General features: G+C 45.4%; 1 protein-coding gene across 1 annotated transcript in view; it reads right to left on the bottom strand.

Moving 5' to 3' along the window:
* LOC121003103 (canalicular multispecific organic anion transporter 1-like) overlaps positions 1–27,138 on the bottom strand; it is a 150,110-nt gene that overhangs the window by 20,658 nt on the left and 102,314 nt on the right. The window contains exons 20-28 of the mRNA XM_040434681.1: positions 22,622–22,745; positions 22,380–22,497; positions 20,656–20,875; positions 20,220–20,374; positions 12,284–12,439; positions 4,073–4,272; positions 3,619–3,745; positions 2,712–2,813; positions 1,361–1,504 (exon numbers count right to left, since the gene is read on the bottom strand). Coding sequence (XP_040290615.1) covers positions 1,361–1,504; positions 2,712–2,813; positions 3,619–3,745; positions 4,073–4,272; positions 12,284–12,439; positions 20,220–20,374; positions 20,656–20,875; positions 22,380–22,497; positions 22,622–22,745 — 1,346 coding nt within the window. The remainder of the gene's footprint in view (positions 1–1,360; positions 1,505–2,711; positions 2,814–3,618; positions 3,746–4,072; positions 4,273–12,283; positions 12,440–20,219; positions 20,375–20,655; positions 20,876–22,379; positions 22,498–22,621; positions 22,746–27,138) is intronic.

The following is a 27,138-nucleotide window of genomic DNA, read 5'->3' as shown; positions in this document are numbered from 1 at the left end:
AAAATGTGTTGATTGAGGATGATTTTATAGAAGACTTGTTTGTATTAACGATTTTATGGAGTTTTTTGGAGTTGCAATTTTGGGATTGTTTAAATGGTCTATTCAATTAGTACTCCCCTGCATTCAGAACAGCCCCTGACGAAGCAAGCGAAGGCGAAACCCGGGTCGGGCATGCGATTCTGAGCATCATTTTATACTTTTATATGCATGAGACTTTTTATCTATGTGAGTATAATAAAACCAATTGTTTAATGAATTGCTGCGGTACCTCACTATGTTCAGTCCTCTAATTTAACATCCAGGAGGTGAGAAATCTGAATGTGAAGGGAACCTTAAATCCAGTGATCGAGTGCATCTAAAGATACCATCCACCTACCTTATTCATCCACGCTCCTATGGAAAGCGTTTGAGCTGCGCGGGTTTTTTTGTACAAAGGACTGAGTGTGAATTGGAACCTACTTCACTACAGACCTGCTGCACTCCAAGGGAATTTGTGGTTTGGGACAAATTTAATATAACTATTTTGTATATTTGTGTTAGGAACTTTTAATACCACAAGAAGTTTGAGCACTCGGAAAAATGGCGAAAAGTGAACCACCATTGTATTATTTCCTTCCTAATTTCCTATATAAAACCTTTTGGGATACAAAGTGCACAGATTGTCACCACAGTAAACATTGTAGAGCGGTGAACCTGAATATTAACCTTTCAGCAGTAATTTAGAACATTAAACCTTTTAGCGGTGAACCACTGGGTTACTGCACCTCTGGTGCAGAGCACGTATTCCCACTAGTGCCTGTGATGAGGCGAGAATTATTTTGGATCTATCGCTCTTGCATCCAGCTAATCAAATATGAATAAATGTAAACTGCATTCAGGGAAAAGTAGAATCCAGCTATAGGATATTCTGAATAAAAAGCACTAGGCAGAGTGACCTATAGCTGGATTCTGCATTGCCCTGAATTTTGTAGGACAAAAGCCCAGAAGAGAGAAGACTGATAGTGTCCGTCCTGCTTGATGAAAGCCACCTTGTCGCTGGTAGATGGGCCCGACATTCTTGATTAAAAATATGTGCAAAGAGCTTTAAATATTCATATAGTAAGTACAGCAGAAATGCAGCTTACATTTTTTCAGGTGTTCAATGTTAGCATGTGTATTTGCGCATAAAGCAGTATGCTGATACTTTTAGTCCTTCTTTGCTTTTGCACTGCAGCCATGGTAGCATGCACCTGAACTTCCCTTATACATAGCTTTGAGTGGCTGGTCTAACTGTCTTTTGCATTATCTATGGACCCATCCTTCTATGGACCCATCCACCAATCTATGGATCCATCAAATCGATCATAAAATCACGTATTACCTTCTCCATACTGTCAACAATGCATGAAACCCCATGTAGAACAAGGTCTAATTCAGATCGGTAACGGGCCTCGTAGTCCACAAACTGCACAACGCCTCTATCTGGCCAGTTCTGTGGGGGGCGCTTCTGATTCGTCCACTCTGCCTGATAGATGAACATAGCAAAGAACGCTGAGTTTATACAAGATATATACAGTATATGTATAAAATATTTACTTTCTACATGTACAATATGCGAGATGGAGAAAAAGTCACCATTGTCTGAATACGGTATATGTGCATATTGATTCATTAGAACTGTCATTTTTCTCTTTAACCACAAGAGGCCGCTGTTTCCCCACACAGCTAACGTATTTCAGGTGTTTGAATATTCATAGAAGGGGGGTTTTGGACTGTCAGGAGAAGAACCAGGAAGCTGCAGATGCCTCCATCTTTGAGAGGAACAGAGAAGGACTGTGTGTGAACAGAATCCGGTCTCATCCAGGCATCAGGGTGTCCTGGAGTGGCCAGAGTGGCAGCAGAGAGGGACTGATCGCTGTCCCGTACCCAGATCCTGCTTGGACTCAGAGGATTGTTTCCAAGAAGGCTATTAGGAGCTTTGGAACGGAGACCTCATGTTTGCTGAAGAGACTTGTTGCTGTCCAGTTTAAAGACATCATCGGATACAGAACAAGACCCGGGTCAGTAAAAGCGTGCATGGACTAAATTGCAGAAGGCCCACTCAGAGTCAGCTGAGGGTGGGCGCACCGCCAGCTAGGACGTGTCACAGTGCCGGGCAACAGATTTCCAGTCCAGGCCTGTCTGCTTCTAACCGGGCCCTGTGCACATGCCCACAGAGGGCCCTGAGTGCTCCATTTTGCATGCGTGCCATAGGTTTGAGACCACAGACCTATAACAAAACCCCTGCATAAACCTAAACAAGTCCCGTAAACAATAATTACTGTATACAGGACGTCTAGCAAATATATCAAACCATTATAAGCTATTCAATTTCTGTTTAGAATTATCTAGTTATATAATGGATAACTGTTATGGCTCCACAGGTTTTCTAAACTCCGGTGTCAATCAGACCAGAGACTTCTACCTAGTTTACAGCCTATATCTATAGTATTACCAGGAAGAACATGGAGTATAGTTTCTCAGTGTCATCCGTGAGGGAGGTAGCAGCTAACTTCTCCTCATACATGCTAATTTCAACAGAAATCAATATAGAAACAGTCTGTGACATAACTTCATAAAAAGAGAGGCACGACATGGGATTTTTATGACAAATAAACACTTAAAAGTAATCTATGTGATAAACTGACTTTATCCTTAGGTCTATAGTGTTGGCTGACGCCCTCAGAACTTACTTCGTTCTCTACTTTAACGTACTCATCCACACGCTCAACTGCAACAATATTGGTCTCCAGCTCGGACGTCATCCGCACCAACCAGTTCAGTGTCTGCGTAATCTGTACAATAAGAAATTATAATATAATATATAATGATTTGATGGTCAACGGTCGCAGGAGCCCTCCTGAACTCAACCATGTGACCATCCTCATGATGGTGATACAGTTTAATAATGTGGCTGGGGCGGCAGTAGTTTTTGCTGTCCTGCAGTATTTGGTTCTGCTGGGGCGGTATTCTGTGCTGCACTACGGTACTGCAGGCCCTGCCTACTTCTGTTATCCCCGCCTACTTGTTTCGGCTCATGTTCTGTCAATTTAGACCGACCTACAATATGGGGCCACTTTTATTCTTTTTTCCAGGGCCACTTTAAGTTCCAAATCTGCCCCTGCATGGAAACACTGGAGAACCAACGAGTAGAACTAGTCCAAAGTTCGGGACATACTTCTCCTCAACTAATGAAGCACATTAAAAGGACTTGGATGGATTGATGTGTTGGTGTAAATCAGAAAAAAAAAAATAGGGAACACACTATTTCTATGGGTCCTCCTGTAGCCTATGAATACTTCAGATACAAGGATATTTAAAGGAGTTTCTGCTTTGAACAATCTCTACTCAGTTCCTTGTCAAAAGGTTAATTACAGAAAGTGTCCCTGTTGGGACCTCTAGCAATCAACAGTAATCAGTGGGGAAAACTGGAAGTGCTTAGTTTCCCTGCAGCGACACCACTGGAGAAGTCAATCATTACAATGCAGTAATGCAGGACAGGTCCTCCAGAGGCTTAGATGCTCTTTGTAACAGTTATCCACTCTGGGTTTTCAAAAAAGCACAACTCATTTATCGTCTTTCTGGTTCACATTGACTCACATTGAGTGCTGCGGAAATGGATAGTCCAACAGTTCCACTGTCCACCGTGCCACGGCCTAACACAGCGAAGAGAGCAGCAAAGAACACTGTCAGGTTCCCAACAAATTCAAGTCGAATGGCCAGCCACCTGCAGACACATCACATAATAAGGAGATTACTAGAGATTCCTCCAGATCATCTACTCACTTGCCTTATCAATTTCTTAAGGTCCCTTTACATGGGACGATACAGCAGCAGATAGTCAGGAAGGAATCACCTGCTTGCTAATGCCATCGCTCGTCCCCATACACAGCACAATCTGCTGCGGGCAAACGATCATTTTTGTGACCACAAAAATGATCTATTACCCGATGATTGAGCATTTACCCCACCAGATAATTGCTATGGAGCGTTTTTATGAATGCTCGTTAGCGATTATCTACAGAATTCTCAGCCCGTGTAAAGGGCCCTTTACCTGTTGGACACAACCCAGGAGTAAACGCTCTTCTGATTGATATCTAGGTTGTCTTCATTGTGCTGGATGAATCTCTGTTGATGTCCATAAGCTCGGATGACTGACAGACCAGAGACTGTCTCCCCAAAGTGAGAGTAGATGGGTGACCTGGTGACTGAATCCAGACGTCTCAGCTGACGTGAGGTGGCAACATAAAACCTCTGCAGGTACAATGACAATAAATTATTGTTATAATAAAAAGACATCCAGAGGATTATGGGTCTTTAAGGGAACATGTAATCTATAAGAGAAATCTAGGAGGGGTAGGAGCAGGACAGTAATTTTTAAAACATCAAAGACATAATCCCTGTGTTACTGTGTAAATTTAGGGATTATTTTATAGACTTGAACACTTATTGCCCTAAAAAGGAAACTTTAGACTCCTCTGATGTTGTGTCCTTTAGCTAGCCATTTATCCAATAGCTTTTATAGCTGTTTTGCACTCCATTGGTGGCTTTTCTTGAGGTCCAGACACTTTAACTAGCCCTTCAAGGAACGTAATAGAAAGAAATAAACATGGGGAATGGAATGGTACTTGATGCCCTGGGTGAACTGTGAAAGTAGGACATTGTGCTGTTCCAGCCTTTATTCTCGTATTCTACAATTGTTGTGTTTGCATTATATTATCATTTACTATGTTGTGTAACGCTGCCACCCTGTGGTTATTCTTATAATACCATTTATAGTGTGTTATGTAAATTTCCATTGCATTGCTCTCCTCCCTCTTTTGTGACATCACATCCTCTGTAAGGTCCTTCGTACTTCCTCTTTGTCGCAGACCTTCAACCTGGTGAGAGCTATTCTTTTTGACCTCTAATATCCTCCCAGCATACCCTCATTTCCCTGCATTTGTTTTCAAGGCAAATCAATAAATGATCAAAGCTTCACCATTGTATTCTCCTCACTGGATCATCACATGCAACTGGTGCCTATATCTGGAGATATTAGTGAGTTCAGCTATCTACCATTGCTTGTACAGGGGCTATCACTCACAACCAATCAGGGGATAATCTCTAACGTACATCTGTGGCAGAATAGTCAAAAAGAAGCTTAAATCTACAGTCTTGCATGTCTACACACAGTCTGCCAGCGAGCTTAGAGCTGTCCGCCATCTTACACGCACGTGGCTGCATAAGCACAGTGCACAAGCTGGAATACCCTCTTAAAGAGACAGTACCGCTTAAATAGGAATAACATGTCCACAAGAAGCTTAGTGGATCTCTCAGTAACTGAACATACAGAAAGTCACCCTGCTCCCAAAAGCTCAGATATGCAGGAAGCAGTGTCCATGTTAACTGAAGAACAAGCAGTACGATCTAAACGTGTTATCAAGCCAACACAAAAGATTAGAGAGAACTTTGAGACGACCAAAGAAGAGTTCACTGACAATTTAAACGATTTATGGCAGAGAACTGAACACTATATAGCAGCTCTTTTACGATATAACAACGACCCAACAAAGTTAACCACAACATTGAATCGCTTAACTAACTCCTATGTCCACTATCAGCGACTCTCTGCTAAGTACATCACTTTCCTGAGCGACTGATTTTGACGAAGCCTCAGAGGAGCTGAGTGAGAGAAAGAATCTCCTTGAAGAGAAGGATGCCCTAGTAGAAGATGCTAAGAGTAAGGCAGAACTCCGCATCGCACATTTACAGGAAGCGAGATCCCATCGATCAACTTCAAGTAAACATACCCTTTCATCTTCCAAAAGCTCTCATTCCGGAAGGTCAGCCTTGCATGACAAGCTTATAGAAGTCCGGGCAGAAGCAGAGGAAGCTAGCGTAAGAAGTTCCTTTGCTAAGAAGGAGGCAGAGATTACGAAGAAGAAAGCAGAAATGGAGGCTAAGAAAGCAGAAATAGAGGCTAAGATAGCAGAAATGGAGGCTGAGACAGAAGCCCAGCTAAAGATCCTCCAGGCAGAAAGGGAAGAAGCAGCTACCTTAGCTAAACTAAAGGTCCTCGAGCAAGCATTAGGCCAAGGTACCGGCCCAGACCATTTCGTTCCAGGAGAAGAGGAAGACCCAGCCGACCGCACTGCCAGGTATGTGCTAAGGCAACCATCGCCTACTCCTCCTGCTAAATCGCATGCAGCAACGCCACTTCTAACTCACCAACTGGGCGAACCCACAGAGTACCAGAAATCATCACAGCCCAGTAATAAGGTAATATCTAGCACCAAGCGGGCTAATCATCCAGAGACTAAACCGCAGCTTAATCCTTATGCCACATCATTCCATCCTGATCAATCTCAACCTTATCTGCCAGAGCCCCTACATGCTCTAGAGACACCACAATGCAATACCGCAATATGGAATGGGAGATCAGACATGTCAGACTTTGCCAGATACATGATGCGCAGGGAGCTGATTAACATTAGTCTCTCAAGGTTTGATGACCGTGCCGAAAACTACAGGGCCTGGAAATCGACCTTTAAAGCAGTAATCGGTGACATAAACCTCACTGCCATGGAGGAACTTGACTTGCTCATCAAATGGTTAGGCCCAGAATCTGCAGAACGCATAAAGACATTAAGAGTGGTTCATGCAGGCCACTCAGAGGAAGGTCTCGCTGCAGCATGGGAGAGACTTGAACAGACCTATGGCAGTCCAGAAGCTATAGAAAGTGCCTTATTCAGGAGACTTCAAGCCTTCCCAAGGATAACTGGCAAAGACAATCGCAAACTCCAGGATCTGAGCGACCTACTAAAAGAACTTGAATTGGCAAAAATGGACCCACGTCTGCCAGGACTGAGTTACCTTGATACCGCACATGGTGTCAATCCAATAGTGTTGAAACTACCACATGGCATGCAAGAGAAATGGGCAGACCAGGGCTCCAGATACAAGAGAGAACACAATGTGTCTTTTCCCTCTTTCTCTTATTTTACCAGATTCATCAGTGACCAAGCTCGGAAGAAGAACGACCCCAGCTTTGACTTCACTGAATCCACTCTACCTGCTTCATTCTCATGTTCAAGGTATGACAACACCACAAATAAACGTAGAGACTTAAGGGGGACAGTATCCGTTAGGAAAACCAATGTTCCAATCATTTCAACCTGCACTACTAGGAAGGAATACCCTGTCCTCAAAGAAAAGGACCCTAACCGCATGTGCCCCATCCATAAAAGACCTCATCCTTTAAAGGAGTGTCGTGGGCTCAGGGCAAAGACCTTGCAAGAACGCAGAGAGATACTCAAAGAGCTTGGAGTGTGTTACAAGTGTTGTGCCTTATCTAATCATATGGCGAAAGACTGTAAGGTTATTATCAAGTGTGCAGAATGCAGCAGTGACAAGCACGTTACAGCAATGCATCCCACCTTGCCTTCAGACAACGCACCATCTCAAGCTGCGACCAATGCCGTCGCACTTCATGGCGGGGAGCCACCGGCTCAAGAATTGGCTACAACTACTATTTCCTCTTCCTGTATGGCGATATGTGGCAAGGAGGCTGATTCTAAGTGCTGTGCAAAGGTGTGTTTGGTCAACGTCCACCCAGAAGGGCAATCTGAAAGAGCCATCAGAATGTACGCAATTATTGATGAACAAAGCAATAGGTCTCTGGCAAAACCTAAATTCTTTGAGATTTTCGGCATAGCAGGAGAAGCAACACCATATACACTCAACACTTGTTCTGGTCGTGTAGAGACTTATGGCAGAAGAGCCACTGGATACCTTATCTCCTCCATTAAAGGGAACGTTCATATACCCTTGCCAACGTTAATTGAATGCGACCAAATACCAGATGAAAGAGATGAAATTCCTACTCCAGAAGCTGCATATCATCATTCCCACTTGAAACATCTAGCTAGTGAGATCCTCCCTATGGACATGAATGCTGACATCCTACTTCTGCTTGGGAGAGACATTCTGAGGGTCCACAAGGTGCGTCAACAATGCAACGGTCCTGATAATGCCCCATATGCACAGAGACTCGATTTAGGCTGGGTAATCGTGGGCGATGTATGTATAAATAAGAGCCACAAACCATCTCAAGTGAACTCCTTCAAAACCTTTGTGCTCAACAATGGTCGCACATCTAATTTTAAGCCATGTGTTCATCATTATGAGGTGAAGGAAAGGCTTTCTAACCTCTTAAGAACACCAGACATCATTCCTACCAGTTATGACAACTTAAGAAAAACAGTGTTTTGTACAACACCAGACGACGACAAACTGGCCTTGTCCATGGACGACAAAGAGTTTATTAAAATAATGGACGATGAATTCTTCAAAGATGCATCTAACCACTGGGTTGCACCTTTACCTTTCCGTGCTGTAAGAGCCAGACTCCCTGACAACCGGGAACAAGCACTCTCCAGATTCATCTCCTTGCAACGTACGTTAAAAAACAAACCAGAAATGAAAAGTCATTTTGTGGCCTTCATGGAAAAAATATTTCGGAATGATCATGCAGAGCTGGCTCCACCCTTACAAGAGCATGAAGAATGCTGGTACTTTCCATCCTTTGGGGTATATCACCCACGGAAGCCAAACCAAATAAGAGTGGTATTCGATTCAAGTGCCAAACATAACGGCGTATCTCTGAACGACGTCCTTCTCACCGGTCCGAACCTGACCAATAATCTGGTGGGAGTGCTCATGAGATTCAGAAAGGAGCCAGTAGCCATTACTGCTGACATTGAACAAATGTTCCATTGCTTTATCGTGCGGCAAGATCATAGAAACTACCTCAGGTTTCTTTGGCATAGAGACAATGACACCAGCAAAGAAATGGTTGAATGCCGCATGAAGGTGCACGTGTTTGGTAACAGTCCTTCACCTGCTGTTGCTACATATGGCCTACGTAGGGCTGCCTTAGATGGTGAGTCAGAATTTGGGGAACATGCCAGAAACTTTGTCGTGAGAGACTTCTATGTGGACGACGCACTCAAATCCTTCCCTACAGCGAAGGAGGCCATAGATCTGCTCAAAAGGACACAAGGTATGCTTTCAAAGTCTCGTCTAAGGTTACATAAGATAGCCTCTAACTGTGCTGCCGTAATGAAAGCCTTCCAGCCCAGCGATCATGCCACAGAATTCAGAGATTTGAATCTAGGGATAGACAATCCACCAGTACAGAGAAGTCTGGGCCTGAGGTGGGACCTAGCAAATGACTCCCTTGGATTTCAAGTTAACTGTGCAGATAAACCATTTACTAAACGGGGAGTTCTCTCAGTGGCAAACAGCCCATATGATCCCCTGGGATTTGTGGCACCTTTGACTGTACAAGGCAAATTCCTGTTAAGACGGTTCTCAGAGTCTGTATCTGACTGGGATGCTCCACTGCCCTCTGACAAACAACAAAAGTGGGAGTTGTGGAAGGAATGCTTGCATGCATTAGACAGTATTCACATACCAAGGTGTTACACTCCAACATCACTTACAGCCACTCGGAGGAGAGAAATCCACATCTTCTCAGATGCGTCTACTGAAGCCATCGCAGCTGTTGCTTATTTAAAGGTAATAGACTATTCCAATCAAGCACATGTTGGATTTCTGTTTGGAAAGGCAAAATTAGCTCCAAAACCTGAGCACACCATTCCTAGACTCGAACTTTGTGGGACTGTGCTAGCCGTAGAGATTGCAGACTTTATACAACGTGAGCTGGATATTCAGGTGGATGACATTCAATTTTACACAGACAGTAAGGTTGTCCTGGGTTACATCTACAACCAGTCAAAACACTTCTACGTTTATGTCAGTAACCGCATCGAAAGGGTTAGAAGATCCTCTTAACCTGAACAGTGGCACTATGTTCCATCTCATCTCAATCCCGCAGATTGCGCCGCAAGACCAGCATCTGGAAGAGCCTCTGCAACTTCTTCTTGGTTGACAGGTCCAGAGTTTCTGCTGAACCAGAATGAAGAAACTCCTATCCAAGACGTCTTCAGTCTCCAGGACCCTCATGAAGATCCAGAGATTCGGCCTGAAGTTAGTACCTTCGTCACCAAGTCTGAAAGGAGCGCTGGCTTGGGCTGTCATCGCTTTGAACGCTTCTCTAGATGGTCAAGACTCATTCACATCATTGCAAGGTTAGTCCACATTGTTCATTGTTTTCATGCTGAGAAGCATAACACTGACTGTCGCAGTTGGCACCTGTGCCATAAACCTCTAACGGCAGAAGACATTATTCTAAGTGAATTGCTTGTGATACGTAACGTACAGCAGAGTGCCTTTAAAATGGAACTAAAATGTATACATGACAAGCAAGATATACCAAAAGGCAGCCCCATTGTCAACTTGAAACCAGTAATTGATGATCGTGGCATGCTGAGAGTTGGTGGTCGCCTAAACAAGGCTAAGCTAGAGATTGCAGAAATGAATCCCCCTCATTATTCCTGCCAAACACCACGTTACTACATTGCTGATACGGCATTATCATGAAAGAGTCCAGTATCAAGGCCGACATTTCACTGAAGGCGCTTTAAGAGCCGCAGGTCTTTGGATAGTGGGAGCAAAAAGACAGGTTGCTCATATTATTCACCATTGCATTAAATGTCGCAAGGCGAGAGGAAAATTACAACATCAACAAATGTCTGATTTGCCAGTTGATAGGACAAGCACTGAGCCACCGTTCACTTATGTTTGGGCCATGGACAGTCACTGCACGTAAGACCAGAGGTGGTCATGCAGAAAGCAAACGATGGGCAGTGTTGTTTACATGCTTAAGTGTACGTGCTATACACATTGAAGCAATAGAATCCATGAACGCTTCTAGCTTCATCAATGCTTTAAGACGATTCCTCGCCATCAGAGGACCAGTAAAGCAAATAAGATCTGACTGTGGAACCAACTTCATAGGAGCCTGTCGAGAGTTGCAAATTGACTCTAAACCAGTTCAAGACTACTTAGCCAGAAATGGTTGTACATGGATCTTTAACCCCCCGCATGCCTCTCATATGGGCGGTTCATGGGAAAGAATGATAGGCATCACCCGCAAAATATTGGACTGTATGCTGATGGACTCAAACTTCTCAAGGCTCACCCATGAGACTTTGACTACCTTCCTGGCTGAGGTATCCGCTATTGTCAACTCAAGACCTCTTGTACCTGTATCTATGGATCCAGAATCCCCTGCCATTCTTACTCCAGCAACTCTTCTCACTCAGAAGTTTGGATCTGTTCCTAATCCACCTGAAGAGTCTTCTTCTAGTAACATATATCTGAAACAGTGGAAGCACGTTCAACATCTGGCCATCTGTTTCTGGAGCAGGTGGAAAAAAGAGTACTTAACGCTTCTGCAAGCACGTAGAAAGTGGCAACAGGTCAAGCCAAACTTACAGATAGGAGATCTTGTACTCATGAAAGACCAAAAGGTGGAAAGAAACTCCTGGCCCATGGGACTCATCTCAAAGATCTTTATCAGTGAAGATGGCAAAGTTCGCAAGGTGGAAGTGACTATCGCAAAACAAGGCCATCCCAAATCCTTTATCAGGCCTGCATCTGAGATTGTTCTCCTCTTACCCGTAGAGGAATGATTCTTTACTTGAGGAACTTTATTCCTGGCAACCAGAAGACTCAAGGCGTTGGACTGTTCCAGTTCACCATTTCCAGTATGTTCTTTTTGTTTGTTTTTTGTCTTTCAGGTTCCAACATTTCATGGACATTTTGTAGTTGCGTATATAGTGAAATCCAAGGATTTCAGACGGGGAGTGTGCTGTTCCAGCCTTTATTCTCGTATTCTACAATTGTTGTGTTTGCATTATATTATCATTTACTATGTTGTGTAACGCTGCCACCCTGTGGTTATTCTTATAATACCATTTATAGTGTGTTATGTAAATTTCCATTGCATTGCTCTCCTCCCTCTTTTGTGACATCACATCCTCTGTAAGGTCCTTCGTACTTCCTCTTTGTCGCAGACCTTCAACCTGGTGAGAGCTATTCTTTTTGACCTCTAATATCCTCCCAGCATACCCTCATTTCCCTGCATTTGTTTTCAAGGCAAATCAATAAATGATCAAAGCTTCACCATTGTATTCTCCTCACTGGATCATCACATGCAACTGGTGCCTATATCTGGAGATATTAGTGAGTTCAGCTATCTACCATTGCTTGTACAGGGGCTATCACTCACAACCAATCAGGGGATAATCTCTAACGTACATCTGTGGCAGAATAGACATCACCCCATGGAATATAAGGAAAGGGAGCAGATGCTTACCTGGACAAAATAATACACAATTGCCAACGGTATGATGACAGCTGCAAAAATTGGTGTAGCCAAGGAGATCACAAACAGGGTGCCAATCACTCCCAAGACGCAGGAAATCCAGCTCCGGAACGACATGGGGATGGTTTCATCCACAGTGAAGATGTCCTGGAAGCAAACAAAAACATATTGTCCTATTTGGCATCTTCCACAAAACGTGTCAAAACAATCTTGAAGATCCTGGGCCCCAATGCAAAATCTCTAAAGGGACCCTACTTACTATGTGCATTTCATAGTACGGAAGCTGCTACTGGCTGATACATCACTATGGATGAACCATCATGGTGGCCAGCAGCAACTGGACAATGTGGTCAAGTGACAAAACAGGAGTGAATAGAGGAAGAAGCAGAATTTCACAGATAGGTATTGAGCAGAGTTGAGAGGACACCTGGATGTTCGTGTTCGGCAGGTTCGGCCGAACTTGAAAAAAAAAAGTTCGGGTTCGGGACCCGAACTTGACCCCGAACCGGAACCCTATTGAAGTCAATGGGGACCCGAACTTTTGGGCACTAAAATGGCTCTAAAATAGTCCTGGAAAGGGCTAGAGGGCTGCGAAAGGCATCAAAATGTGCTTAAGAGCATGACAACTGTTCTGCAAACAAATGTGGATAGGGAAATGACTTAAAATAACAAAATACAGAAAAATTAAAAATAATCTGGATCTAGGAGTAGGAGGTTGAGGAGGCGGTGGATGGGTGGATGTGGCGGTGTAGGTTGATGTGGCGGTGTAGGTGGAAGCGGCGGTGAAGGAGGAATAGGTAGCTAACACTGATTTGTGTTATTTTTTATTTAAAAAAATTGGGACATCCCCCAAAACATTGGGACATATAACAAAATAAAACAAAGAATAAGTGCACTTGAGTACAAGAATGGATGGTTGAGGCTGGTATAAATGTCTATTCTGCACAAGGTACGGACAAGTCCTGTGGGATCCATGCCTGGTTCATTTTAATAAACGTAAGCTTGTCCACATTGGCTGCGGCCTGTGATAATGCTCTCTGCCATGCTAAACACACGTTCACGCTATACACTGGCTGCAGGGCAGGTCAGCACCTCCAAGGCTGACAAAGCTTTTCCACATTTTGGCCATGCTAACCCTGCCTTCTCAGGTGCTGGTGGTGCCCCAGCTGCGTTGGCGACCTCTTCCTCTGCCTTCGCCTTGTGCTTCCACTGTGCCCCCGCTGTCAGGTGGGAATGCCATCAGCAGCGTGCGCTTGTAGTCGCGCATCTTCCGATCAGTAACAGATGTTTTCACTAAATTTAGTTCCCTATCAGCAATGCAGAGCAGGGGTTCATTCACGGCAAAAGGGGGTTCATGTCACCCAGCAATAGAACAGAGGATTTTGAGAGATTTAGGCCCTTGTCACCCAGGCACAGCAGGGGTTCATTCACGGCAAAAGGGGGTTCTTGTCACCCAGCAATACAACAGAGGATTTTGAGAGATTTAGGCCCCTGTCACCCAGGCACAGCAGGGGTTCATTCACAGCAAAAGGGGGTTCTTGTCACCCAGCAATACAACAGAGGATTTTGAGAGATTTAGGCCCCTGTCACCCAGGCACAGCAGGGGTTCATTCACGGCAAAAGGGGGTTCATGTCACCCAAATATACAGGGTGTGCCATTTATATGGATACACCTTAATAAAATGGGAATGGTTGGGGATATTAACTTCCTGTTTGTGGCACATTAGTATATGTGAGGGGGGAAACTTTTCAAGATGGGTGGTGACCATGGCGGCCATTTTGAAGTCAGCCATTTTGAATCCAACTTTAGTTTTTTCAAACTTATTGGGAATTTCACACGAAAAACAATGGTGTGCTTGGTTTTAACGTAACTTTATTCTTTCATGAGTTATTTACAAGTTTCTCTTTGTTTACAGCCATTGACATGTCGCCGAGGTTAACACATGAGGAGCGGATAGAAATTGTGTTGATGTCTGGTAAACGCAGTAACCGCGTCATTGCAGCAGATTTCAATGCAAGACACCCTACGAGACCACCCATCTCCCATGCTACAGTTAGCAAACTGCTTGCTAAGTTTCGTGAAACTGGTTCAGTGTTGGATTTGCCAAAATGTGGACGCATGAAATCTGTCTCTAATGAAGAAACATCAGTGGCTGTCCTAGCTTCATTCAGCAAGAGCCCACAGCGTAGCACTCGCCGCATGTCACTGGAGAGTGGCATTAGTCGAACATCCCTTCGGCGGATATTAGCTACTCACAAATGGCACCCTTACAAACTCCAGCTACTGCAGCATCTCAACGAGGATGACCCAGATCGGCGCACTGAATTTGCAGAATGGGCAAAACAAAAATTGGAACAGGACCCTCAGTTTAAGCAGAAGATTTTGTTCAGTGATGAGGCAAACTTTTATGTGAATGGTGAAGTTAACAAACAAAACCACTGCTATTGGTCTGACACTAACCCACATTGGATAGATCCCTCCAAGACTGTTGGAACAAAAAAATTTATGGTATGGTGTGGTATATGGGGTACAAAGATAGTGGGGCCATTCCTCATCAATGGAAACCTCAAGGCCACTGGATATGCGAAATTGCTACATGATGATGTGTTTCCCTCTTTATGCACTGAAGCTGGCACGTTCCCTTTTTCCAGCAAGATGGAGCACCACCACATTATGGGTGTCAGGTCCGAGCATTCCTAGATGAACAGTTTCCTGGAAAGTGGATTGGTCGTCGTGGGCCAGTTGAATGGCCCCCAAGGTCTCCCGATCTGACCCCCTTAGACTTTTACCTTTGGGGTCATCTGAAGGCAATTGTCTACGCTGTGAAGATACGAGATGTGCAGCACCTGAAACTACGGATACTGGAAGCCTGTGCTAGCATTTCTCCTGCAGTGTTGCTATCAGTGTGTGAAGAGTGGGAGAAGATGGTTGCATTGACAATCCAACACAATGGGCAGCACATTGAACACATTTTATAAGTGGTCAGAAACGTGTAAATAACTCATGAAAGAATAAAGTTACATTAAAACCAAGCACACCATCTTGTGAAATTCCCAATAAGTTTGATGTGTCACATGACCCTCTTCTTATTGAAAAAACAAAAGTTGGATTCAAAATGGCCGACTTCAAAATGGCCGCCATGGTCACCACCCATCTTGAAAAGTTTCCCCCCTCACATATACTAATGTGCCGCAAACAGGAAGTTAAGATCACCAACCATTCCCATTTTATTAAGGTGTATCCATATAAATGGCCCACCCTGTACAACAGAGGATTTTGAGAGAGCTAGGCTCCTGTCACCCAGGCACAGCAGGGGTTCATTCACGGCAAAAGGGGGTTCTTGTCACCCAGCAATACAACAGAGGATTTTGAGAGATTTAGGCCCCTGTCACCCAGGCACAGCAGGGGTTCATTCACGGCAAAAGGGGGTTCATGTCACCCAGCAATACAACAGAGGATTTTGAGAGATTTAGGCCCCTGTCACCCAGGCACAGCAGGGGTTTGTATATGTCAAAAATGGTACCTGAGTGGGACTAGTAGTGACAAAAGTCTCACCGATATTTCAAGATTCAACGTTGCCAGAGGCCCACACATTCTCTGGTGGGCCTCTGGCAATATACGTCAAAAATGGTAAAATGTCACCTGACCATTGAAAATAAGAATTTTTTCAATTTAGGGCACTAAAACTGGCACTTTTATTTTTTATTAAAATGCCTCTAAAATAGTCCTTGAAAAGGCTAGAGGGATGTAAAAGGCAGTAAAATGTGCTTAAGAGCATGACAACTGCTCTGCAAACAAATGTGGATAGGGAAATAACTTAAAATGAAATAAAATAACTAAAAATTACAAATTATTAACCTGCAACTCCGAGGAGGAGGTGGATATGGAGTCGGAGGTTGAGGAGGCGGCAGCAATGGAGGAGGTAGCCAACAATGTTTTTATTTTATTTTTTATTGGGGTAGGTAGCCCCCAAAATATTGGGACAAATAAAAAAAAAGAAAACAAAGAATCATTGCACTTGATTTGAGTACAAGAATGTATGTTTGATGGTGGTATAAATGTCTATTCTGCACAAGGTACAGACAAGTCTTGTGGGATCCAGGCCTGGTTCATTTTAATGAACGTGAGCTTGTCCACGTTGGCTGTGGACAGGCGGCTGCGGCTGTCTGTAATGACGCCTCCTGCCATGCTAAATACACGTTCAGAGAGTACACTGGCTGCAGGGCAGGCCAGCACCTCCAAGGCATACAGGGCAAGCTCTGGCCATGTGGACAATTTGGAGACCCAGAAGTTGAATGGGGCAGAACCATCAGTCAGTACGTGTAGTCGTGTGCACAGGTACTGTTCCACCATGTTGTTCAAATGCTGCCTCCTGCTAACACACTCCATATCAGCAGTTGGGGCCGGTTGTTGCGGCGAGGTGACAAAGCTTTTCCACATATCGGCCATGCTAACCCTGCCTTCTGAGGTGCTGGCGCCGACACAGCTGCGTTGGCGACCTCTTCCTCCTCCCCTGCCTTCGCCTTGTGCTTCCACTTGTCCCCCGGCGTCAGTCGGGAATGCTCTCAGGAGCGCGTCTACCAGCGTGCGCCTGTAGTCACACATCTTCCGATCACACTCCAGTGAGGGAATATAGTCGCTTATGTGTGCCAGGCTGCCCAGAGGTAAGGACAAGCTGTCCTCTGTGGGAGGCATATCGTCTGCGTCCTCCATATCCCCCCAGCCACGCACCAGTGATGGGAACGAGCTGCGTTGGATGCCACCCCGCTGTGAACATGCTTCATCCCCATCCTCCTCCTTATCCTCCTCGTCCTCCAGTAGTGGGCCCTGGCTGGCCAAATTTGTACCTGGCCTCTACTGTTGCAAAAATCCTCTTTCTGAGCCACTTCTAAAAGACTGGCCTGAAAGTGTTAGAGATGACCCCTCTTCCTCCTCCTCGTCCTGGGCCACATCCTCTTCCATCATCGCCCTAACTGTTTTCTCAAGGAGACATAGAAGTGGTATTGTAACGCTGATAACTGCGTCATCGCCACTGGCCATGTTGGTGGCGTACTCGAAACAGCGCAACAGGGCACACAGGTCTCGCATGGAGGCCCAGTCATTGGTGGTGAAGTGGTGCTGTTCCGCAGTGCGACTCACCCGTGCGTCCTGCAGCTGAAACTCCACTATGGCCTGCTGCTGCTCGCACAGTCTCTCCAGCATGTGCAGGTTGGAGTTCTACCTGGTGGGCACGTTGCATATGAGGCGGTGAGCGGGAAGGCCGAAGTTACGTTGTAGAGCAAACAGCCGAGCGGTGGTAGGATGAGAACGCCGGAAGTGCGCACAGACGGCACGCATTTTTATCAGCAGCTCAGACATGTCGGAGTAGTTGTGAATGAATTTCTGCACCACCAAATTCAGCACATGCGTCCACGTAGCTGTGGTTAGGTGGACCTTGCCACAGATGACGTTGCGCAGTGCACACTTGATTTTATCCGATACTTGGGTGTGCAGGGAGGGCACGGCTCTCCTGGAGAAGTAGTGGCTGCTGGGAACAACGTACTGTGGGACAGCAAGCAACATGAGCTGTTTAAAGCTGTCTGTCTCCACTAGCCTGAATGACAGCATTTCAAAGGCCAGCAGTTTAGAAATGCTGGCATTCAGGGCCAGGGATCGAGGGTGGCTAGGTGGGAATTTACGCTTTCTCTCAAAGGTTTGTGAGATGGAGAGCTGAACGCTTCCATGTGACATGGTGGAGATGCTTGGTGACGGAGGTGGTGTTGTTGGTGGCACATCCTCTGTTTGCTGGGCGGCAGGTGCCAACATTCCTCCAGAGGTGGAGGAAGAGGCCAAGGCAGCAGCAGAAGAGGGAGCAGGAGGGCCTGAGCCCTTTCTTGGTTTTGAATGTGCTTACTCCACTGCAGCCAGTGTCTCGCATGTAGATGCCTGGTCATGCAGGTTGTGCTAAGGTTCAGAACGTTAATGCCTCGCTTCAGGCTCTGATGGCACAGCGTGCAAACCACACGGGTCTTGTCGTCAGCACATTGTGTGAAGAAGTGCCATGCCAGGGAACTCCTTGAAGCTGCCTTTGGTGTGCTCGGTCCCTGGTGACGGTGGCCAGTAGCAGGCAAACTGTTTTGGCGACGGCAACTCTGCTTTTGCACCCTGTTCCCGCTTTTGCTACGCTGTTGGCTCGGTCTCACCACTGCCTCTTCCTCCAAACTCTGAAAGTCAGTGGCACGACCTTCATTCCATGTGGGGTCTAGGACCTAATCGTCCCCTGCATAGTCTTCCACCCAGTCTTCCTCCCTGACCTCCTTTTCGGTCTGCACACTGCAGACAGACGCAGCAGTTGGCACCTGTGTTTCGTCATCATCAGAGACGTGCTGAGGTGGTATTCCCATGTCCTCATCAGGAAACATAAGTAGTTGTGCGTCAGTGCATTCTATGTCTTCCACCCCTGGGGAAGGGCTAGGTGGATGCCCTTGGGAAACCCTGCCAGCAGAGTCTTCAAACAGCATAAGAGACTGCTGCATGACTTGAGGCTCAGACAGGTTCCCCGATATGCACGGGGGTGATGTGACAGACTGATGGGCATGGGTTTCAGGCGCCACCTGTGCGTTTTCTGCAGAAGACTGGGTGGGGGATAAGCGTGCTGGATCCACTGTCGGCCACCCAATTGACTAGCGCCTGTACTTGCTCAGGCCTTACCTTCCTTAGAACGGCATTAGGCCCGACCAAATATCGCTGTAGATTCTGGCGGCTACTGGGACCTGAGGTAGTAGGTTCAGTAGGACGTGTAGCTGTGGCAGAACGGCCACGTTCTCTCCCTGCAACAGAGGCTCCACCAACACCACGACCATGACCGCGTCCCTTATTAGATGTTTTCCTCATAGTTAGCGTTTAAAAGCAAAGTAAAAAGTGGTTAAGTCTGTTACAAATAATTAACCGCCAATAAAAACCCTGATGTAGGGTATTGCACATAATTTATTTTTTTTAAACTCTATATGACAGCGGTATTTGTGGCCTAAATGTGACACTCACTAATGTGCAATATATTAGAGGCTTTTTTCACCCCAGTAACCAAAAAGCCGTATTTATGGCCTAAATGTGACAGTCACTTATGCACGTGTAATCCCAGATGTGCAGTATATCAGAGGCTTTTTTCACCCCAGTATGCCAAAGCTGTATTTCTGGATTTGCAGACATGCAGATAAGATAGCCTGTGCTGGTGCACTATCGTTGCATAAAATAGCTGCCGATCATGTATTGATATTGACTAACTGAAGAAAAAAAAGTTCGTTTTCAGCAGTAGTTGGCTCAGGGCAGGCTTAAAAAAATTGTGCACTGCACCCACAAAACACTTTTGCTGTAGATCGCGGAGTACAAAAAACAGTTCTTGATAAGATTTCTCCCTGATTTCTCCCTCACAGCAGCTGCAGCCTCTCCCTACACTAATCCGAGCAAAGTGATGGGCGGCGCTACGTGACTCCAGCTTAAATAGAGGCTGGGTCACATGCTGCAGTAGTAGGCATGGCTGTGATGGCTTTTTGGGGCAAGTAGTATGACACTTGTTGATTGGTTGCTGTGCAGCCGTTCAAAAAGCGCCATAAAAATCACCGAACACGAACCTTTAAGTAAATGTTCAGGTCCGGGTGCCGAAAACCCTAAAGTTCGGTACGAACCCGAACTTTACAGTTCGGGTTCGCTCAACTCTAGTATTGAGCAGTGTTTCTTACTATTTTATGTGGTGGAGCGTCTAGGTGTTTGACTATTCAGGAAACTCAATGTCTTGTTACTTCACCTTTACAGGGATTCTTACAAAGGTAATTTTATCTTAACATGCTAACATTCCTGGCCCAAACCTGTGAGCTCAGGCACCTGCAAAATTTGTGATGCTTTATATCAGTAAAAACATTACTTTAAATGAGACTGAAAGGAACTGACCTTGGCAAACCTGTTAACAATGCGTCCAGTTGGAGTGGTGTCAAAGAACTGCATAGGAACGTGCAGGATATTTCGAAGTATTTGTGAATGGAGGAGCCGTGATGCACGTACTGTACCGGCAGCAACCAGAAAAGCACTGAGGAACACAAAAATACCTAAACAAAAAAAAAATACATATACAACCCATTAGTACCTCAATAGCATGTATTATAGCAACATAAGAGTGGAATATGGATCAGAGACAGCCTCTTTCAGAAAGGAGCCATGGTCCAATAAACAGCCGAAAGACATCACACCCAGTCAGACATTTCCCCTGCAGCGGCCATAAAGATGAATGGCTGTCATGTATTACATAGATGGCTCAATTGTTGTCTTGATAATCTTAAGTTTTATTTTCTTGGTTTTATAAATAAAATACATAACAAAACCAAGTTACCTTGTGCCACCCCCAGGGCTCCATACACCCCGACCCGCATGTCTCTCTGTGAAGTTGGATAGCTCTGATTAAAATAAGTCACAGCGTCCGACGTCCAGTCACTGATCCAAATGTTCTGTCCGACAAAGGACGCGGTCTGTAAAGCGTAGGTCACCAATATCGAGGAAGAGTAAACCCATCCAACTGCACGAAGGTACTTCAGATACAGAGAGAACTTCACCTGTAAAAAAAGATACAATGGATGAGATTGATCAAAAATAGAACAGGGAGTGATAAGGAGAAGTCATCCACAGCAACCACTTCTAGATCCGATTTTATTTTTCAACATGAAAGCAGAATCCAGATCGGTTCTACGAGTAGCTGTTCCACTTTTCTTTTACCCGACTTTCCCTAAATCTCACCTTGATGTTATTGACAGAATGTATCAATCTTCATTGTCTAGTTACATAGTTAATACGGTTGAAAAAAGACATAAGTCTATGAAGTTCAACCAAGGGATAGGTGGGGATGCGAATCCCAGAAGGAAGCGAGACTCAGATTTCTACATGTTTTCATAAGCATTAATGTTGTTTACTTTTAAGAATTCATCTAAACCCTTTTTCAAACTGTCCACTGTTCCTGCTGTGACCACGTCCTGAGGAAGTCTATTCCACAGATTCACAGTTCTTACAGTAAAGAAGCTTTGACGCTTCCGGAGACTGAACTTTTTCTTCTCCAGTCGGAGACAGCGCCCCCTTGTGTTTTGAGCGCATTTTACATGGAACAGTTTTTCACCGTATTTTTTGCATGGCCAATTTATATATTTGTACAGGTTAATCATGCCCCCCTTAGACGTCTCTTCTCAAGACTAAATTAAATTCTTTTAATCTTTCTTCATAACAAAGACCCTCCATGCCCCTTATCAGTTTAGTCGCTCTCCTCTGTACTTTTTCCAGCTGCAGAGCGTCCTTTCTATTGACTGGTGCCCAGAACTGAACTGCATATTCCAGATGAGGCCGCACCAATGCTTTGTAAAGTGGTAATATTACATCCCTGCCCCGCGAGTCCATGCCTCGTTTAATGCATGACAATATCCTGGTGGCCTTAGAAGCAGCTGATTGACATTGTATGCTGTTATTTAATCTACCATCCACAAGGAATGTGGTAGTATGAGCCTTATCTTAAAGGAGTTGTTGAGGATTTTGATACTGAAGACCTATCCTCGGGACAGGTCATCAATATCAAATAGGTGGGGGTGATGGACCCCTGCCGATTTGATATCGATGGCCTATCGTTACAAACATCAAAGTCCTGGACAACCCCTTTAAAAAGCGAAAAACAGATCTGTCAAATACCTGGCAGAGTAGACAAGTTTTCCACAAATGCTGCTGGCAGCTGCCACTAGGAAGAGTTCGCTAGATATATTTCTATTATTTCTATATTTCCATTGCGTTCAATAGAAGTACAAGTGCACAGTATGAGCAGTGAGCTCCCCCTGGTGGTGGATGCAGGCAGCCAGAATACTTTCATTGAATTCGGTGGCACAGCACTGAGCAGCATTCTGCTATCAGTAGTGTTTATCGGGGGCCGCACTGCTTGAATATTATGTGTGGCACTGTTTATAGGGGTACTCTACTGGCAGTTGATGACAGAGGGTTAGCAGATACACTGGCTGTTGTTGTGGAGACATGACCTGCTACTATGGGTGCTGCCTGAGAATGATTGCAGTACATTTGTATCTGTACCTTTCCAGTCTCCACTGTCTCCTTTTCAATCAGCTTTTGTCCTTTTTCAATTGTCTTCTCATCTTCTCCCTTGTTCTTTGCTACTTCCTTCAGTGACCTCCTTAAACTGCCATTCATACTGAATCACATAGTTGCAGGTAGAGAAGAAATCATAAACTACAGATTAGATGGCGTGCATAATCTATGCCATAATGTAAATTACAAATCCATCAAACTTTGTGTCCTAAATCAGTCAGACTCACCTGCTAAGCTTCCTCCTGTGTAGACTGTTTTCTCTCTTAAGTGTCGTTGTCACAATGTCTTCTGCTCCTTCGGCGGCTTGTTCTACGGGATCTTCACCATCATCTTCATCTGTATTGAGTAGTACTGCAAGAAAGACAAAGAGAAAATCAGATGAAGACTCAAAACCATACAACAATTTGTTGATCTTATGGAGTCAACTACTCAACCACTACCAGTGAGATGTATGGCATCAATCATAGAGCCTTTGAAGAGCCGAGCAAGGAAAAATTTTCATCAACCAAGTAAATAATTATATACTAAATTATTTTACATTTTAGGTTTCGACTCTCACAACATATACAACTGAAATGATACACTTAAAAAGGGGCATTCCTCCTATCCACAGGAGGGGGATAACCATCAGATCGGTGGGGGTCCTACCACTGGGACTGCCACCGATCACAAGAACATGGGACCTGTGCCCTCTACAGGCCCCCTGCTCCCCTGAAATACCTGGAGCGGCTGGTTGCACATGTCAACTCCATTAATTTCTAAAGGTGTCCTGGAGATAGCCGAGTACAGCGCTCCACTATCTTCAGAACTTTAATCTATAGAAATGTATGGAGCTCCGGTAATTTCAGGGGAGCAGAAGGGGTCCTGTGTAAGTGTCAGCCCCTAGAATTATCAAGTGCATCTCCAGTGATAATATTCCACACAGACTGCTATGCCTTCTTCCGGCCACAAGAGGCCACTGTGTCTTTAAGAAAGAAAGAAAAGAAGTTGTTGTTCCAGAGGATGTAGGAGGAGTTAAAGTTCCTGGGCTTGGAGAGCAGGAGGCTGCGTCCTTGCCGAGGTGGACAGAGAGAGTCTGCTGTTGTGGGACAGAGCTACAGGGACTCTAAAGTGATTTTTTCCTGGCTGCTGTGGACAGGGCCGGCGCTTCCATATAGGCAAGGGGGGCAATTTTCGCGGGGGCAGCGGCGGCAGGACAGTCACACGGAGAATCTCCAGTCATCTGTATCGCCGTCCTCAGGACAGCGATACAGATGGTTGTGCAGCAGGGCAGGGGAGGGAGAGGTGTGTCCCTTCCCCTTCCTCTGATAGGCTGCAGGCACTAGGCCGGCAGCCTATCAGAAGCCGGCGCAGGCAGCGCAATGACGTCATCGCGCCTCCTGAGCCGTACAGCATGCGACACAGGCCGGAAGAGGCCTGCATCGCATCGCTGCCAAGGAGGTAAGTAGAAGTGTTTTTTATTTTTGTGTACAATACTGGTGGCTACTGGCACATGATTGGGGGGGCTCTGGCAACTGGCACATGATCGAGGGGGGCCCTATGGCTACTGGCACATGATCAGGGGGGCCCTATGGCTACTGGCACATGATGGGGGGGCCCTATGGCTACTGGCACATGATGGGGGGGCCCTATGGCTACTGGCACATGATGGGGGGGCCCTATGACTACTGGTACATGATATAGGAGGGAACTCTGGCTACTGGCACATGATGGGGGGCTACTGGCACATGATGGGGCTACTGGCACATGATGGGGGGCTAATGGCACATGATGGGGGGCTACTGGCACATGATGGGGGGCTCTGGCTACTGGCACATGATGGGGGTGGCTCTGGCTACTGGCACATGATGGGGGTGGCTCTGGCTACTGGCACATGATGGGGGGGCTCTGGCTACTGGCACATGATATGGGGGGGCTCTTGTTACTGACACATGATAATGGGCGGGCTCTTGTTACTGACACATGATTGGGGGGCATCTATGAGGGCACATTTTACTGGCACATTATTGGGGGACATCTATGGGGCACTTATTACTGGCACATTATTAGGGGACATCTATGGGGGCACTTATTACTGGCACATTATTGGGGGACATCTATGGGGGCACTTATTACTGGCACATTATTGGGGGGCATCTATGGGGGCACTTATTACTGGCACATTATTGGGGGACATCTATGGGGGCACTTATTACTGGCACATTGGGGTACTTCTTACTGGCACATTATTGGTGGGCACTATAGGGGCATCTACTGATGCCACAAAGAAAGGTTATTTTATATGGGGTCTCTGTATAGGGGCATTTTATACTGGGACACATGGGAAAGGGGGGAGAGGAGTACTATGGGGTCATCTACGGGGGCACTGAGAAGGGGTATTTTATACTTACAAATTATGGGGGACACTGAGGGCATCTACTGGGTCACATTATAAGGAGAATTATTTCTACTGGGGGGCATTATGGTGGGCTTTATTACTCCCACATGGTATGAGCCCCCTAGTAGCAGCACCAGCCTCTCCCTGCTCTGCTATCCCTCTGGCCCTTCTCCAAATCCTTATTATGAAATCTTTCTCATAAGGATAAAACACAACATCAGCTCCACCGAGCCCCCCAGCCAAAGTGTTGAAGTGGTGTCCGAGATCCCCAAGGGTCAAGCCAAGTAACTAAGTTTTCATATGAAATATGTTTATGTTATACACATATAGCATACACTGTGCCCCACAATATACAGTTTCTTCTGTAAAAGTCATCAAGTGTCATGGGGGGGGGCCTTCTTATTGTTTTTCGCTCCCAGGGCCCCATTTCACCTAGAACCGGCCCTGGCTGTGGGACAGCTCAACAGAGACTGCAAAGTGTGTTCCAGGGGAGCAAAGTGTTCAATTTAGAGACCTGTGACAGGATGGGTTACTCCTGTCAGAGCTGGACTATGTGGATTCCTGCACCTGCACTCTAGAGAGAGAAGAAAAGACTGCCCTAGGACAAGCAATTGACCGGATCAGGAGACAGACTGCACCTGCCTTTACGTGCCAGACCAAGACAAGCAGCTACCTGCAGAACTGTGAGTGTGCACCGGTGCTAATCTGTGGTAGGACATAGAGCAGGAGACTTAGTCAGTGCGTTGTATAAACATGCCCTGGTTAGCAGGGGCAGACAGGAAAATATTAAAGGAGAGTAGCTTGCATTTTTATGTGTTTAGGTGTTTTTGTGGATGCAAAGTTCAGTTATCCTTCCTGTAAATTTATGTACACCTGTTAATACTGTTCCTATCATTTGTCGATTGCGCCCCTGGTGCATCAGCACAATACTGTTAATCCGATTTTCTATTTTGTTCTTTAATAAAGCCGGAATCTGCTTGAGCCTCCTTGTCTGCTGTACTGTATTTGAACCCTGCCCTGCGGTCTCTTTCTCATCTGAGGGTATGGGGCCCCGTTTCTTGTGATTAATGGGGTTCCAAGATGTAGGAACCCCACTGATCTGATAGTTATCCCCATCCTTTGGGTAGGGGGTAACTTTTACCTATCAGAATACACCATTAAACCAAAGAATAGTAAGGTATACATAATCCTGGCTCAGTGTGGTATATAAATTGCATATAATAATGCAAATGCTTAAAAAGAGGACCCGTCACCACTCTTGACATGCCTTTTTTAATAGCTACATCAATTCACCCATGTAATAACAATTTTATTTCAAGGCAGGATACTCCATTATGCTAATAAATCTTTCTTTTACTCCCAGCAGCAGAATAGTTAAACGTGTCACAGAAAAAATTTACATAAATATGCCAACAAGGTGTAGTCAGTAGCCAATAGTAACGTATCCAAGGTGATAAATGGCCTCTGCAATCATGTGACTCCCTTCTTTCTGCTGCTCCCGCAGGAGATTCGTATCTATATTTCTTGATTGATATATATATATATATTTGAGGTTATTGGTTTTGCTGATATTTGTAGTCCTTCCTGTGCCACCCAGTCTTCTTTTTACTATCCACTATCAGTGGGTGTGTTTTCGTTCACCTACCCAGCTTCCCCAAGGTCTGTTTTCCTTCCCTCCATTCCCAGTCTGTTTTCCCCTGTTACTGGGCAGTCTTTCTATTTCTAGCATTCCTATCGCCGCTACTGTTATTTACCTCACAGTCTGTGGTAGCAACGCCGAGCTGGTGTTACAGCTGCGCGCGCTTTTAGTCACCTCAGACTACGTTCTTTTCAGTCAGCCGGTGTTCATGTCTTCCTCCATACTCCGCTTCTTCCCCGCTCTGATTAGCCTAGTCAGCTGTCCACTGCGGTCCCCTAGTGTTCTGACGCCCATTACAGTATCCTTATTCAGTGTTTGTCCACTGCTTATAGCTTTATCTATTTCTTCTTTCCCATGTCTGCTAGCTATAGCGCAATAGATTGAGCAGCCATTACTAGTGAATTCATGGTGTGTGGGAGACTGGGGTTCTTTCAAAACCATCCAGGATAGACTCCTTGATGTGATATGCCAGTTAACAAAAATCCTGGACCTCTCTGAGACCGCCTCTACCACCGGTGAATCTATTGATCTCCCAACCCTTAAAAGGTTGGGCCCAGAGGGCAGTTTGTCTGTTAGGGAATACCAATGCATCCATTTGCGCTGAAAGGAAGAGGTCAATCCTCATGTGCCTGGATCCACAACTGATCCACTTCTGACATTCCTTCCCCATCCGATGGCTCTCTCTTTGGAGATGGCTTTGTTAGAGAAATTAACAAATATGTAGGGCT

The sequence above is a fragment of the Bufo bufo genome, chromosome 6, assembly GCF_905171765.1.
Source record: "Bufo bufo chromosome 6, aBufBuf1.1, whole genome shotgun sequence".
Classification (NCBI taxonomy): domain Eukaryota; kingdom Metazoa; phylum Chordata; class Amphibia; order Anura; family Bufonidae; genus Bufo; species Bufo bufo.
Note: the sequence above shows the minus strand (reverse complement) of the source record. Positions and strands in the feature narration are given on the sequence as shown.